The sequence below is a fragment of the Dromiciops gliroides genome, chromosome 1 (assembly GCF_019393635.1).
Source record: "Dromiciops gliroides isolate mDroGli1 chromosome 1, mDroGli1.pri, whole genome shotgun sequence".
In the NCBI taxonomy this organism is placed as follows: domain Eukaryota; kingdom Metazoa; phylum Chordata; class Mammalia; order Microbiotheria; family Microbiotheriidae; genus Dromiciops; species Dromiciops gliroides.
Window position 1 is genome coordinate 632,417,658 of NC_057861.1, and position 15,567 is coordinate 632,433,224.

The 15,567-nt window shown below is 36.9% G+C and overlaps 1 protein-coding gene across 1 annotated transcript in view; it reads right to left on the minus strand.

The window, feature by feature from the left end:
* The window catches only part of ECI1 (enoyl-CoA delta isomerase 1), a 30,499-nt gene that overhangs the window by 9,393 nt on the left and 5,539 nt on the right, over positions 1–15,567 (minus strand). The window contains exon 3 of the mRNA XM_043975363.1: positions 1,028–1,155. Coding sequence (XP_043831298.1) covers positions 1,028–1,155 — 128 coding nt within the window. The remainder of the gene's footprint in view (positions 1–1,027; positions 1,156–15,567) is intronic.

Below are 15,567 nucleotides of genomic sequence, written 5' to 3' on the forward strand. Positions count from 1 at the left end.
AGTTATTCATCTTCTACTTCCTTTCTAACCTCCCTTAAATGGATCTAATACAATACAGTGAGACAGATACATACATATACACATACATATATATGTATATACTCATATATTTATATACATGCAAGATAATAAATAGATTTGCCTGGTCTATATCTTATGCTTTACTGATGATTTGGTTAAAAATTTCCCACACATCTTTGCTACAGGTCATCATGCCCAGGAAAATTGATCAATAAGAATTTACTAACCACCTATCTGTGCCAGGCACCGTGCTTAGCACTGAAATTCCAAGAAAAAACCAAGTCAAGTCCTTGACCTTAAGGAGGTTATATTCTATTTGGGGGACAGTGCCATTCACCATCTGAGGAGCCACTAGAAGTATTTTCAGGAGCTTTTGAGGCTAAATTCCAAGAATACTTCCCTCTTCTCATTTACTCTACCACTTTAAAACTTCTTCTATAATGGCTCATTCTTTTTTTTTTTTTTAGTGAGGCAATTGGGGTTAAGTGACTTGCCCAGGGTCACACAGCTAGTAAGTGTTAAGTGTCTGAGGCCGGATTTGAACCCAGGTACTCCTGACTCCAGGGCCGGTGTTCTATCCACTGCGCCACCTAGCTGCCCCTATAATGGCTCATTCTTAGGGGTCAGAGGGCAAGCAGGCCTGTGGTTGCTTGCAGACCAGAGCACAGGCCATGGGAGTTGTGACTATAATAGCTCATTCTTCAATTATGACTTTCATCCTATTAAACTTGGCATGTCTCTTGTCTTTCTGGCTGTCCTCCAGTGGCTAACAGGCCCACAGGAAAATGCCATACTCTTCTCAATATGCTCCAGAATCCTTGGCAAGATCACCTATTCTATTCTCCTGAATCTCATTATTATCATGACACTAATCCCCTTGTTTTCCTATTTGAAGAATTTTGGCTTTTGAATCTTGAACAAATGATAGATTTGCATGTTACTCAAAAAACCCAGCTTGAGGGAAAAGTGAAATCAATAGTGAATGAAAATTAAACAAAATACATACGGATGTTAAGATGACACCTCTGCAACTTTTATCATTTTCCAGTTTCTCCCAGTTTATTATAAATTCTGTTAGCAATTCCAGACTTAAGCTGTTCACGGGGGGATTCTTCAACCTGATTGTAGCAACTCCTAGTTCACAAATGCAAAATGGAAAAGTCACCCCTCTGAATGGAAAAGAGTCAAAGACAAATCTGTTTAATCAATGTAAGCATGAAATGAAAATACCCTTTACTGTGTAAGACCTGAACCCCTTAGGTGGTCTCATCAAAAATATCACCCATATGGATGGCCAAAGAATGTATATGCTGATTTCTAATCTTAGGTATGGACCAGAAAAGGGGTTATTTAAATCATAAAAGTATTTTATTATTTTCCAGTTACATGTAAAGATAGTTTTCAATACTTGTTCTCATAGGATTTTTAGTTCCAAATTTTTCTCCTTTCCTCTCTTCCCTCCCCCCTCCCCAAGACAAAAAGCAACCTGATATAGGTTTTAGATGTACAATCAAATTAAACACATTTCTGCATTAGTCATATTGTGAAAGAAGAATCAGAGCACAAGGGAAAAACCTTGGGGAAAAAAAAATAGAAACGGTATGGTTCAACCTCTATTCAGAATCCACAGTTCTTTTTTCTGGATGTGGAGAACATTTTCCATCATGAATTCTTTGGAACTGTCTTGGATCACTATATTGCTGAGAAGAGCCAAGTCTATCACAGTTGATCATCATACAATGTTGCTGTTACTATGTACAATGTTCTCCTGGTTCTGCTCACTTCACTTAGCATCAGTCCACTTAAGTGTTTCCAGGTTTTTCTGAAATCTGCCTGCTCATCATTTCTTATAGCACAATAGTATTCTATTGCATTCATATACCACAACTTGTTCAGCCATTCCTCAATTGATGGGTATTCCCTCGATTTCCAATTCTTTGCCAGAAAGGGGTTATTTAGAAAAACTATTTACCCCTGGATAAATATGGAATCAGCCAACAAGTACTTAGTAATTGCCAAATTCATGCCCATCAATACTATGGCAATTCAGTTCAATTTAACAAAGTATTTACTACAACAGTTTTCATCCTCTGGATCTGGAGTTATTGCACATTTACATGTGCATCAAACCTTGTCATTCTGATCTTTTACTGACAACAAAATATGTAACATGATTCAGGAGAAGCAAACATACCTTCCACAGATGGAATAAGTATTATGTATCAGATATATGAAATATTTTTTGCTAAAATTTATTACACACTGTAACATTAGCCCCCCCAAAATACAAAATAAGGCATAAAATCTTACATAAAACCATTAGCATTTAAGAAAGTAGAAGCAAGTGAAACAACTATGCCAAACAAGCTTTTGTTTTGTGTTCCTTTCTAGGTCTGTAGTTCCGCAACCTTCAGTTTTGTTTTCTTGCTTTTAACAATATAATTGTAGTTATTTTGCATATGTTATAGTTCTATTGATCTTTTTTGCATCTCTGCAAGGACCTATATTTTGTATAGTTGTTTCCATATTTCTTTTTTTGTTTGTTTATTTTTTGGGGCAGGGCAATGGGAGTTAAGTGACTTGCCCAGGGTCACACAGCTAGTGTCAAGTGTCTGAGGCTGGATTTGAACTCAGGTCCTCCTGAATCCGGGGCTGGTGCTTTATCCACTGCGCCACCTAGCTGCCCCCTGTTTCCATATTTCCTTGTATCTTATTTACCATTTTAAAGCACCATATTATTTACTTCACATTAATAAATCATAATTTGAACCATTCTGGAACAGATATATTGTTTCCTTATTTGTTATTTTAAATAGTGTAGCTATAAACATTTTTATAGATACGTCCTTTTAATGATAAAATACTAGCAAAGAATGTCTTGATTAGTATTTTTTCTAGTTACATGTAAAGATAGTTTTCAACATTTGTTTTCATAAGATTTTGAGTTCCAAATTTTTCTCCTTTCCTCTCTTACCTCCCCCCTCCCCAAAACAAAAAGCAATCTGATATAGGTTATATATGTGCAATCACATTAATGATATTTCTGCATTAGTCATGTTGTGAAAGGAGAATCAGAACAAAAGGGAAAACCCTCAAAAAACAACAAAAAAAGTAGAAATAGTATGGTTGATTCTGTATTCAGATTCCACAGTTCTTTTTTCTGCATGTGGACAGTATTTTCTACCATGTCTTTTGGAATTGTCTTGGATCACTGTATTGCTGAAAAGAGTGAAGTCTATCACAGTTGATTATCACACAATGTTGCTGTTACTGTGTACAATGTTCTCCTGATTCTGCTCACTTCACTCAGCATCAGCCCACTTCAGTGTTTCCAGGTTTTTCTGAAATCTGCCTGCTCATCATTTCTTATAGCACTACATTCATATACCACAATTTGTTCAGCCATTCTCCAATTGATGGGCATCCGCTCAATTTCCAATTCTTTGCCATGTAAGGGGATCTCTTAAGGTTGTCTTGTCCTTCTGTTTATGGCATCTGAACATCTTTTCATGAGGTTAAGTATATTTCCTTTTTTGAAAATTATCTGTCCTCGTCTTTATGAGTTCCTTATTCTGAATGTTAGCCATTTGTTTGAAATATATTGCAAATCTTTTCCCCCAGTCTGTTTCTTTTCATTTTAGAGTTATTGCTTTTTTGTTGTACAAAAAACTTTTTTGTTTGTATAATAAAACCCACTAATTAGGTCCAAAACTTTCTTCTGTTTGGTTAATAAAAATGCCCCTCCTCTCCATAATTGAGACAAATATATTATCTCTTTTCCTCCCCATTTTTTATGATTTTTAAAGTATTCAGATTATTTAATTAGTTTGTTGCAGTTCATGGTAGAAAGCCAAATTAATTTTTTAGCCATAAAATTATCCACTTTTCCCAGAAGTTTATTATTAAATGAGGATTCTATTTCCTAGTGTTTTTACATAGGCTTAATGAAATGCTAACTTCTTTTATGTGTTAAGTCCTATTTCTTTGTTCTTTTTTAACACCAAAGTTTTTCTAATTATTCCCTTATAATTTTGAGATTTTCCCCAGTTTTTTTCATAGTTCTTGACTTTCTTTACTATCTAATTTTCTAAATGAATTTTGTTATGACATTCCAACATCCTACAAAAAACCCAATGCTGGTCAAAATACCAGTAGTTAAGTCTGTAAGTTAATGTGGAAAGTATTGACATTTTAAATATATTTATTCAACCTAATCATGAACAAGGGAAGATGCCTCCATTCGTTCAATTATTCTTTTATTTCTCTCAAAATTATGTTGAGGTTGCCTTTACATAGGCCTCTTGTATGTCTCATTAGGTTAACGCCCAAATATTTTATTCAGTTTGCTTTAACTGTAAAATAAAAGTTTTCTAGGGTGGCTAGGTGGCACAAGGGATAGAAGCCAGGCCGGGAATCAGGAAGACCTTGCCTAGCGTCACACAGGTAGTAAATATCATACATGAGATTTGAACCCTAGTATTCCAATTCAAGAGCCAATACTGTCTCCAATGTATTATATAGCTAACTTAAATGACTTTTGTAGTTTTATCTTTATATCCTGTTACTTTACATATTATTTAAACTGCATTATTAAGCAATAATTATAAAACAAATTGGTTCTAGGAAAAGAATAATAGAAAAATGGAACAGAATAGAGGACCCAGAAATAGAAATCAATGTATATATAAATGTTAGTGTTTGGCAAGCCTATGCTTCAAAAACACTGGAGAATGGAATCCCCATTTAATAAAAACTGAAAGGAAAACTAGATAGTTGTATGTCAAGAATTTATTCAGTACAGGGGCAGCTAGGTGGCGCAGTGGATAAAGCACCAGCCCCGGATTCAGGAGGACCTGAGTTCAAAGCTGGCCTCAGACACTTAACACTTACTAGCTGTGTGACCCTGGGCAAGTCACTTAACCCCCACTGCCTCTCAGAAAGAAAGAAAGAAAGAAAGAAAGAAAGAAAGAAAGAAAGAAAGAAAGAAAGAAAGAAAGAAAGAAAGAAAGAAAGAGGGGGCAGTTGGGTGGCGCAGTGGATAGAGCACCGGCCCTGGAATCAGGAGTACCTGGGTTCAAATCCGGCCTCAGACACTTAACACTTACTAGCTGTGTGACCCTGGGCAAGTCACTTAACCCCAATTGCCTCACTAAAAAAAAAAAAAAAAGAAGAAAGAAAGAAAGAAAGAAAGAAGGAAAGAAAGAAAGAAGAAGAAGAATTAATTCGGTACAAACATATCTTTTTGTAGTGGCTAAGAATTGGAAATCAAAGGAATGCCCATCAATTGGGGAATGGCTAAACAAGCTATAGTATATGATGGTGATGAAATATTATTGTGCTATAAGAAATGACAAGCAGGATGATTTCAGATAAGCCTGGAAAGATTTGTATGAACTGATATATGGTGAAGTGAACAGAATCAGGAAAACATTGTGCAGTGACAGCAATATTGTTAAGATCATAAAAGATTTCTGATCCATGCAATCACGGAGATAAATGTTCAATAATATTTTCATTTCTGTCAGATGACACAAATCAGTAGGACATATGGTGGGCAAAGGTGTTTGTCTTATGTAAGGTCCAAATGGAAGATAAGGTACCTCTGTATTAAATGAGAAACCTATGAAGGTTTCCTTTACCTTGGACTTTCTTTTTTATAAATGATAGAAGCTAGGGGCAGCTAGGTGGCGCAGTGGATAGAGCACCAGCCTTGGATTCAGGAAGACCTGAGTTCAAATCTGGCCTCAGACACTTGACACTTACTAGCTGTGTGACCCTGGGCAAGTCACTTAATCCCCATTGCCCTGCAAAAAAAGAAAAAAGAAAAAAAATGATAGAAGCTTCACTTTGGGATTATTCTAGCGTTCCTCCAGAACGTTTTTTGGGCCTTTTTTGGGATCTGTACAGTGCCTGGAAGATAGTAGGCACTTAATAAATGCTTTTTGATGGACTCTTTGCATCTCTATCCTTTTTTTCTCATTTCTGAGATATAGTGATTTAGCTGATACAGTTCTCTGAGGCTTCTCACATTCTGTTAGCAACTGAATTGTCTTGGTTTGATAAATATGAATCGTTTTCAATAATTATTTTTTAATTTCCTTGAAATGGATCTGCCTTCTATAAATTTGTCAAAGCTGACTTGCTTTTTGGGGTTTTTTTGGGGGGGGAGTTTTGGGTTTTGCAGGGCAAAGAGGGTTAAGTGACTTGCCCAGGGTCACACAGCTAGTAAGTGTGAAGTGTCTGAGGCTAGATTTTAACTCAGGTCCTCCTGAATCCAGGGCTGGTGCTTTATCCACTGTGCTACCTAGCTGCCCCCAAAGCTGACTTGTTTTTGAAATAACCAACTCTTGCCTTCATAGCACACAGTGAATTTTGCTGGGTAGATGGTTCTGGGTTCATGGCCCATGCTTCCTAACTTAAAAAAAAAAATGAAGCAACAAATCATATACATGGGTGAGATTCGAATTCCAATTTCTCTAGTTGTCTTTTGTCCTCACTGAAAAGTCTGTTGATTCTGATTTTTGCACTTCTGGCCATTTGAAATAGGTTTTTTTTCCCCCCTGATCACTGCAGTACTGGAATTTAACCATGAAGTTTCTAAGAATGTTAAATGTTGTGTTGTTGTTTATCAATGTCAATAGGGTCTCTTTTTTCTATTACACAAATCTATAACAAATACTCACAGCAAGGCAAATTCAGTTACACAATGGTCATATATGAGACTGCATCACCTTTCTGGTAAGGAAAGTTATATTTCATTAGAAATCATAATTGGTTGCTACTTTGTTCCGAGTTCTGAGGTGTTTCAGAGTTTTCTCCTTCCCTTCATATTATATTGTGGTCACTGCATAAATTGTTTTCCTGATTCTGCTAACATCACTCTGCATTAGTACATATGTCTCTCTATATTTCTCTGAATCTGTCACATTCCTAATTTCTTATGATGCAACAAAATTTCATCACATTCATATCCTAAAACTTTTTTAGCCATTTTGCAATTGCTGCACACCAATTTTGTTTCTAGTTCTTTGATACAATAAAAGGTGCTGCTGTTATACATATTCTTGTACATCTGGGTCTTTTCCTCTTGTCCTTAACCACCTTGGGTTATGTGTCTAATAGTTGCATCACTGAATCAAAGGGGATGTACAATTTAGTGCATACTAAATCAGTATGTTCTGATGACTTTTTGAATGCAATACCAAATTATTTTCCACAAATTAAATAAACCTACAACTCCATCAAGAGGGTACCACTGTAATCCTTTTCTCATATCCCTTCCAACAATTACTATTTGTCTCTTCTGTTATCTTTGGCAATCTGATGGGTGTTAGATAAATTTGCTAAAGGGCATGGACATTATTGCATGCCAATATACTTATACAATGGGTAAATATAATGGGTCTAAACATGAGAAATTGAATTTGCTGAATACGAAATAATTTTTTGAGCTCATAAATGACATGATCATATTAATATTTAGGGAAGTTTATCTGAATTAAAATCATTCAGTAGAACCAAAGGCCTTTTGTGATCCTGTGATTCATGAACAAAGAACAAAACCAATTATTTTGTGAGAAGGAAACTTAGATAAATTCTGAAAAAGGGTTTCAATTAAATGCCCCCAAGTATTGTAGAATGCCTTTCGATCTCTATAGTTGAGAAAAGGAATGTAGAAAATTTTTCTGTACTATGTCTAATTAGAAAGTTATTCATTTCAAGTAAGAACTTTTAAACACTTCTTCTGGCACAGTAATGTCCCATTACATTCAGATATCACAATTTTTTCAGTCATCTCCCAACTGATGGCCATTTACTATATTCCCAGTCTCCTGTGACCACAAAAAAGTACTGCCATGGATATTTTTGGTATATATGAGACCTGTTTCTGACTTCTTTAGGGTATATGCCTCCAAGTAAGAATTTTAATAATTTTATTAGAATAATTCAAAACTGCTTTCCAGGATGGTTGGCCCAATTCTTAACTGCATCAACACTAGTGTGCCACAATTCCACCAAAAGTGTTTATTAGTGTGCCTGTTACTTTGTAGCACCTCCAATATTAACTATTCCCATAGTTTTCATTTGTGCCAATTATCAGGTTTAAAGAGAAGGTTCAGAGTTGTTTTGATTTGCATTACTCTTTCTTTCACATGGTGGTTAATAGTTTTCAATTCTTCTGAGTACAGCTTGTTCATATCCATTGATCACTTGCCCATTAAGGAATGGGTCTTGGTCTTAGCCATTTTTTAGTTCCCTTTATTTCAAGTATATCAAGTCATTATCTGAGATGTTTTCCCAGTAGACAGCTTCCCTTTTTAACCTAGCTGCATTGATTTTATTCATGCATAATCTTTTCAATTTCATGTAATTGAAATAATTTCTTTTGTCTTTTTTATTTCCTCTATTCCCTGACATAGCTGTGGAAGGTACTTGATCTCATTCTCCAATTTTTTATGGTGTTAAAACTTTAAATGCTCAGAGCATACATCCATTTTGAAGTTACTGTGATATACAGTGATGCTGAACTAAACCTAATTTCTATCAAATTACCTTCTAGTTTTCCCAGCAGTTCTTGTTAAGTAGGGACTTCTTTCCTAAGTAATTTTCAGATGTACTGAACAGTGGGCTATTGAATTTGAATGAGTCTGACTCTTTTTTATTTAGTTTGTTACAATGATCATCTACTTTTCTATTTTTTAATGACTACCAGATAATTTTAGTTATTGCCTTACAATATAAATTGAGATCTAGTTGTTCCTACTTTTTCCCCATTATTTTCCTTGAACTTCTAGTTCCTCCAAATGAATTTTGTTATTATTCTAACTCCATAAAGTAGCTCCTTGGTAGTTGGATTGGTATAACACTAAATTTGTAAATTAATTCAGATCCTGTAGTTATTTTCATTACATCAGCACAGCCCAATCATGAGCAATGAGTATTTCCAAAGTTCTTAAGCCATACTTTATTTCTTTAAAGACTGATTATAATGTATTTTATTACAAAACTCATTTGTACCTAGCTTGGTACATTGATTCCCTGGTATTTTAGCATTTAATGGTTGTTTTGATTTGGACTTCCCTTTCTAGGATATCCTCCTGGATTTTGTTATTGCTCTAAATAAATGCTATTGTTTTGTGGCTTTATTTTGTGTCCCAATGCTTTTTTAAAGCTGCTGTCCAAATTATTTTGCCAATTCTCTGGGATTTTCTGAACCATCATGCAGTGAGCAAACAGGGATGATTTTGCCTCCTCTTTGCCTATTTTTATATCCTTATTTTTATCTTTTTTTTTTTTTTTTTGCGGGGCAATGGGGGTTAAGTGACTTGCCCAGGGTCACACAGCTAGTAAGTGTCAAGTGTCTGAGGCTGGATTTGAACTCAGTTACTCCTGAATCCAGGGCCGGTGTTCTATCCACTACGCCACCTAGGTGCCTCAACATTCACTAGCCGCCCCCTATTTTTATCTTATTGCTAACATTTCTAGAACTATATCAAATAATAGTGATGGAAGGGTGGGTGTCCTTGCTTTATTTTTATATTTATTGGAAGAGCAGTATTTTCCCATTACAAGTAATATTAGTTTTTAGTCTTAAGATATATACTTAACACATTAAAATGGCCATTTTAATCCTATACATTTTTTTAGCCTGAGTATTATACTGTCAAAGGCTTTTTTTTTGGTATCAGTTGATATAATAATGTGGTTTTGCACATTCTGGCTTTATAATAGGATTATACTAATTGCTTCCTTAATGTTGGTTTATCCCTCGTATAATATCCAATTTGGTCAGAGTGAATAATTTTTAAATATGTTTTTGCTAGAATTTTATTTTAAATTTTACATGAATATTCATTACTGATATTGTTCTATGGTTCTCTTTGTTTTATCCTTCTCCACTTAGATGCTAGGATTCTGTCACAAAAAGTGTTTGGTAGCATTTTCTTTTTCAATTTTTGAGAATAATATGTGTAGCATAGGTTTTAATTGTTCTTTAAATGTTCTCATCTATAAGTCTGTCTAGATAAGACTTTCCTGTGATAGTTCCTTTAAGGCTAGTTCAACTTTATTTTCTGAGAATGGATAATTTTAGATCTCTATTTCAAGTTCTTTTGAGTATTTTATATTTTTGTACGTAATCCTCCATTTGTTTTAAATTCTCAGATTTGTTGTCCTATAATTGTACATAGTAAGTGTTGATATTTCTTTTTATGTTTTGTTTTTTGAGGTTTCACCTTGTTCATTTAAAATTTTGTTTTTGTTTGTTTGTTTGGTTTTGGGTCAAGCAATGAGGTTTAAGTGACTTGCCCTGGGTCACACAGCTAGTAAGTGTCAAGTGTCTGAGGCCAAATTTGAACTCAAATCCTCCTGAATCCTGGGCCAGTGCTTTATCCACTGCACCACCTAACTGCCCTCATTTTAAATTTTGATAATTTAATCTCTCTTTTTTTGATCAGGGATGCAAATAGGTTTATGGGATGACTCTGCATTTTATTACCAAAATGTACCACTTTCTCCCAAAAATTTGTTTTAAGTCTTTCTGGTCAATGGCTAAGTATAAAAACAAGGATCTTTGGAGTAAGGAGCTAGAGAAAATTCATCAATCACTTCTCTGTATGTTACTTATCTCTCTTATTATCCTACCTTCCATGCTGATTTCCTAAAAGCTCACAGGCACATTTTCTTTATAGCTGTGAAACTATAAGGATTAATGATTTTTTTAAAAAGGATATTGACTGGATTGGAGGACAGTCTCAGTGCTTTGGCTTGTACATCTGGATGAGGAAAGCAGGCAAGTTTTACTCACCTGAACCAAATCCCAAGTGTTTTCCATTTTTATCATTTTTTCTTTAAGTGAGGCAATAGGGGTTAAGTGACTTGCCCAGGGTCACCCAGCTGGTAAGTGTTAAGTGTCTGAGGCTGGATTTGAACTCAGGTCCTCCTGACTCCAGGGCCGGTGCTCTATCCACTGCACCACCTAGCTGCCCCCACAAATAATTTTTACCACAGCTTCTCTGTGGTTAATCCTCATCAGGCAAGAAATCTGACCAATCTATGTGTAAAACCATAGCCAAAACTGACTCCCAGTCTGAGACACCAGCTTCCTGCCTGACACAGCCTGGCTCTCCTGAAACCCTGGCTTCCTCCCAATCTGGATTCTTCCCCCTCAAACCTGATCAGGAAACCTACAACCCCCAACACTTTGGATTTAACAGACCCCTACTGAGTGGGGCAGGGAGGGGGTGCCTTACTTTCTCCCCACTTTTAAGTGACTCCAACTCCACTCTTCTACCCTTTTCTCTGCATAGCAAAATCCACCCCTCTCCCCTATTCTTTTTTTAGGGGAAATTAAATATGTCTTCTACTCTCTCTAAAGTGAAATCCTCCTTACTTCTTTCAAACAGGGATTAATTCATTGATTATATTTGTATCCCTACTATCTGGTCCATATATGTTTAAGTTTAATAAATGTTGATTGATCAAAAAAATACTTAATCAGTGCCAAGTACTGGGGATACAAAACTCCTCTTTGGGATAAAAAGGGACCCCAGAGTTAGCTGTACCTCACCCCACTCTTAGACTATGTATACCCTGGGTTCAGGAAAAGCTTTATCTAAGAGGTGACACATGAAGCTAGGGACTGTAGGAGGTAGGGGTGAAGAGGCAGAGAACACCACTGACACAAAAGCAAAGGGGGAAGAGGATGGAATGTCAAGTTGGGGAATCTAAAAGAATGCCAGTGTGGCTAAAAAGTATAGTGTGCTAAGGAAAATCTCATGGAAAATAAACCTGGAGGTAGGCCTGAATCAGACTACAAAGGGCTTTAAAAAGTCAAGCTGAGGAGCAACTAGGTGGTGCAGTGGATAGAGCACTGGCCCTAGATTCAGGAGGACCTGAGTTCAAATCCGGCCTTAGACACTTAATACTTACTAGCTGTGTGACCCCTGGGCAAGTCACTTAACCCCATTTGCATCACCAAAAAAAAAAAAAGTCAAGTTGAAGAGCTTGTATTTTATCCTAGAAAACCCAGGAAGCCCCTGAAGATTCATTTTTTTGGTGTGTGTGTGAGGCAATTGGGGTTAAGTGACATGCCCAGGGTCACACAGCCAGTAAGTGTTAAGGCTCTGATGCTGGATTTGAACTCAGGTCCTCCTGAATTCAGGGCTGGTGCTCTATCCACTGCGCCACCCAGCTGCCCCCAATAAGAGCCATTCCCCCTTGGCTAAGTGGTCAAAGGATATTATAGGCACTTTTTTTTTGGTTTGTTTGTTTGTTCTTGCAGGGCAATGAGGGTTAAGTGACTTGTCCAGGGTCACACAGCCAGTAAGTGCCAAGGGTCTGAGGCCAGATTTGAACTCAGGTCCTCCTGAATCCAGGGCCAATGCTTTATTCACTGTGCCACCTAGCTACCCCCACCCCTAAAGATTCTTGATCAGGAAGTGACACAGACAACCTTGCATTAGGAAGATTACTCTAGACACCGTGTGGAAGCTGTACTGGAAGAGGCCAAAATCTGAAAGCAGAGAGACCCACTAGGAGGTTATTAAAGAATCCAGAAGACTCTTAGAGAGGTCAGTAAGAAGGAAGACTTAAAAAAAAGGCATTCCATTTAGCAGTTAAAAGACTGTTGGTGTCCATACTCTTTAAGTCAGATTCTGCTTTGAGGCTTAGACCCCAGGGATGTCAAACAGAAAGGTCCCATACATCCCACATTATTCAGAGTGGCACTTTTTGTGGTAGCAGAGAATTGGAAACAAAGTAAATGTCTATCGATTGAGGAATAAACTGTGGTACATGAATGTAAAATCCTTACTCCACAAGAAATGATGAATATGAAGAATTCAGAGAAGCAAGGTAAGAATTGAGAGGTATGGTGCACAGAGGACAGGCCTCAGAGCCAGAGAAATCTGAGTTCAAGTCCTACCTCTGGCCCAGAATGGTTTTGTGACCCACACAAGTCACTTAAACCTCTCAATGTTTTAGGCACTGAGACTCTAAGACTGAAAGCTGCAAAGAAAGTTTCTTTGCAGGGAGTTTCCTATACCAATGAAATCAGAAGACTTATATGAACTGATACAGAGTGAAATGAGCAGAAGCAGGAAAATAATCAATGCAACAACTACAATAATGTAAACAGAACAAAAAGCTCACAACTGAATACTGGGCAAGTACAATAACCAAGAACCTTGACCACTGAAAAGAGTTGGGGAAAAAAAAGTGCCCTCTCCCCCTTTTCCTATTTACAAATTAAGGTGACATAAAAATAAAAGGTAATAATTAGATGGCGCAGTGGATAGAGCACTGGCCCTGGAGTCAGGAGTACCTGAGTTCAAATCCGGCCTCAGACACTTAACACTTACTAGCTGTGTGACCCTGGGCAAGTCACTTACCCCCAACTGCCTCACTAAAAAAAAATAATAATAGGTAAAGGGGACAGCTAGGTGGTAAAGTGGATAAAGCACTGCCCTTGGATTCAGGAGGACCTGAGATAAAAATCCAGCCTCAGACACTTGACAGTTACTAGCTGTGTGACCCTGGGGAAGTCACTTAACCCTCATTGCCCCACCAAAAAAAAAAAAAAAGTAATAGGTAATAAAGTAGGTAGTAAAGGTAATAATTTTTTTAAAAATTCAAAACCTTAGTTTTCTATTTTCTAACAAAGATATTCCTTCAGGTTTAAAATTTCATTTCTGCTGGTTTGGACCTGTGTTTTAGTAAGAAAAGGACTACCACGGATCAAAAAAGTTAGCCTTTTCTTCTAAAAAGCTTCAAACTCATCACAGGGCCAATACACTTTTGTGGGAGTTTGAATTTCTTGGCAAAGAATCCTCTAGTTAAAAAAAGAAAGTAAGTGAAAGGTAAAGAGGTAAAAGGTAAAGAAGTGAAAGGTCAAAATACAAAATTTTACAAGATTGGAAACTGCCAACATGCTTAAAGGTGGTAAAACATAAGAAGCAGCAGAAATGAACACAAATTATCTAACCCCATACTAAAACAAAACAAAATGATTTAGATATCTTAAAAAAAAAAAAAAAGATGGAGTTCTGAGTAAAGTCTTGGCAGCACTTTACAATAAATTGATTCAAATCTACAACTGAAAAAACATTTTAAAATCTGCCCTATTCTTCTCAGAAGAGCCCCCTGCCCCCCCAAAAAAAAAACCAAAACAAAACACAACAAACTGTCAGAGCCAGGAATCTTTGGAATTCAAAGGCTATTGGAACAAGAGCAGGTTGGCCAGTTTCCACTGGTTGTGTAAAAAATCAGATTTCTGTCAGATTGTTCTTGTCATTTGTCTAGAAAAATGTTCCATATATACCTTATCTTTTTAAGTTGAAAAAAAAATGGTATTTTCAGGTTCTGGTATACCCTGAAGGGCTTTATTTCTCAAGGCTTGTAAATTGGACTGCCTGTTCTGCCTGTAACATGGGGAGAGTGCTAGGCTTATATAGGATTTACAGCAGGTAGTTCTGAGACCATGTAGGTCAGGGACCCTTTTCTGTGCCCTGGACACCTTTGGCAGCATGGTAATGCCCTTTGACGGCTTGAGTGACCCTTTCTCAAAACAAAGTATAAAAAACACACAAATACACACACACCATTAACAAAGGAAATCGATTTTAGTGATTTTTTTTTTTAAGTGAGGCAGTTGGGGTTAAGTGACTTGCCCAGGGTCACACAGCTAGTAAGTGTTAAGTGTCTGAGGCCAGATTTGAACTCAGGTACTCCTGACTCCAGGGCCGGTGTTCTATCCACTGTGCCACCTAGCTGCCCCTTAGTGAAATATTTTTAAAAACAAGTTCACAGATCACAGGTTAAGAATCCTAACTAGTTCAACACACGAGTTTTATGGAGGAAAAAATTGGGGCCAATATAGGCTTTGTGATTTGCCTAAGTGCAAAAAAATAATAAATAGTCGGGTCAGGATTTGAATCCAAGTCTTTTTATTCCAAGCCCAGCGCTCCTTACACTATGGCACACCGCCCTCTTTTACCTCCCATTCCTTATCTCTTTTCTAAGGATCCCAAAGTGTTTTGGAGAGAATTTACTACCACTGGTGTAAAAAAGAAGCTTGCTAAGGACCTCCAAAATCATCCTATTGCTAAAGAACGTTTTAGTATTAGTTTGAAATGCTGGGAAGAAGCTTGGGAGGGGGAGAGACACCGAATCTGCATTAAAAATCTAGGCTTATGTCTCATTTATGCCATTTGCTAACTGTGACACCTGCAATTAATGAACTTTTCTCGGAGGCGGTTTTTACTCAACTGCAAAATAGGCAGAGTTCCTTTAAGGGGCATGCTGGAGCCAGCTCTTACAAAAGCTACAAACCAGAGTTTGATTTACTGTTTTGTTGATTGTCTAGACTCAGGAAAGTGATGGAGAAGATGTTAATAATGTCGATTAAACTTCAAAAGGTATCACGTCTGTTTTTTCTGTTGGACAATTTGGTTGTGAAATATTTACCTGTATACCCCTGGGAGACTCTTACCAACACTATTTTTCATGTTAGCCGTCCTTCAGACAATCAAATTTTGGAAGACATCT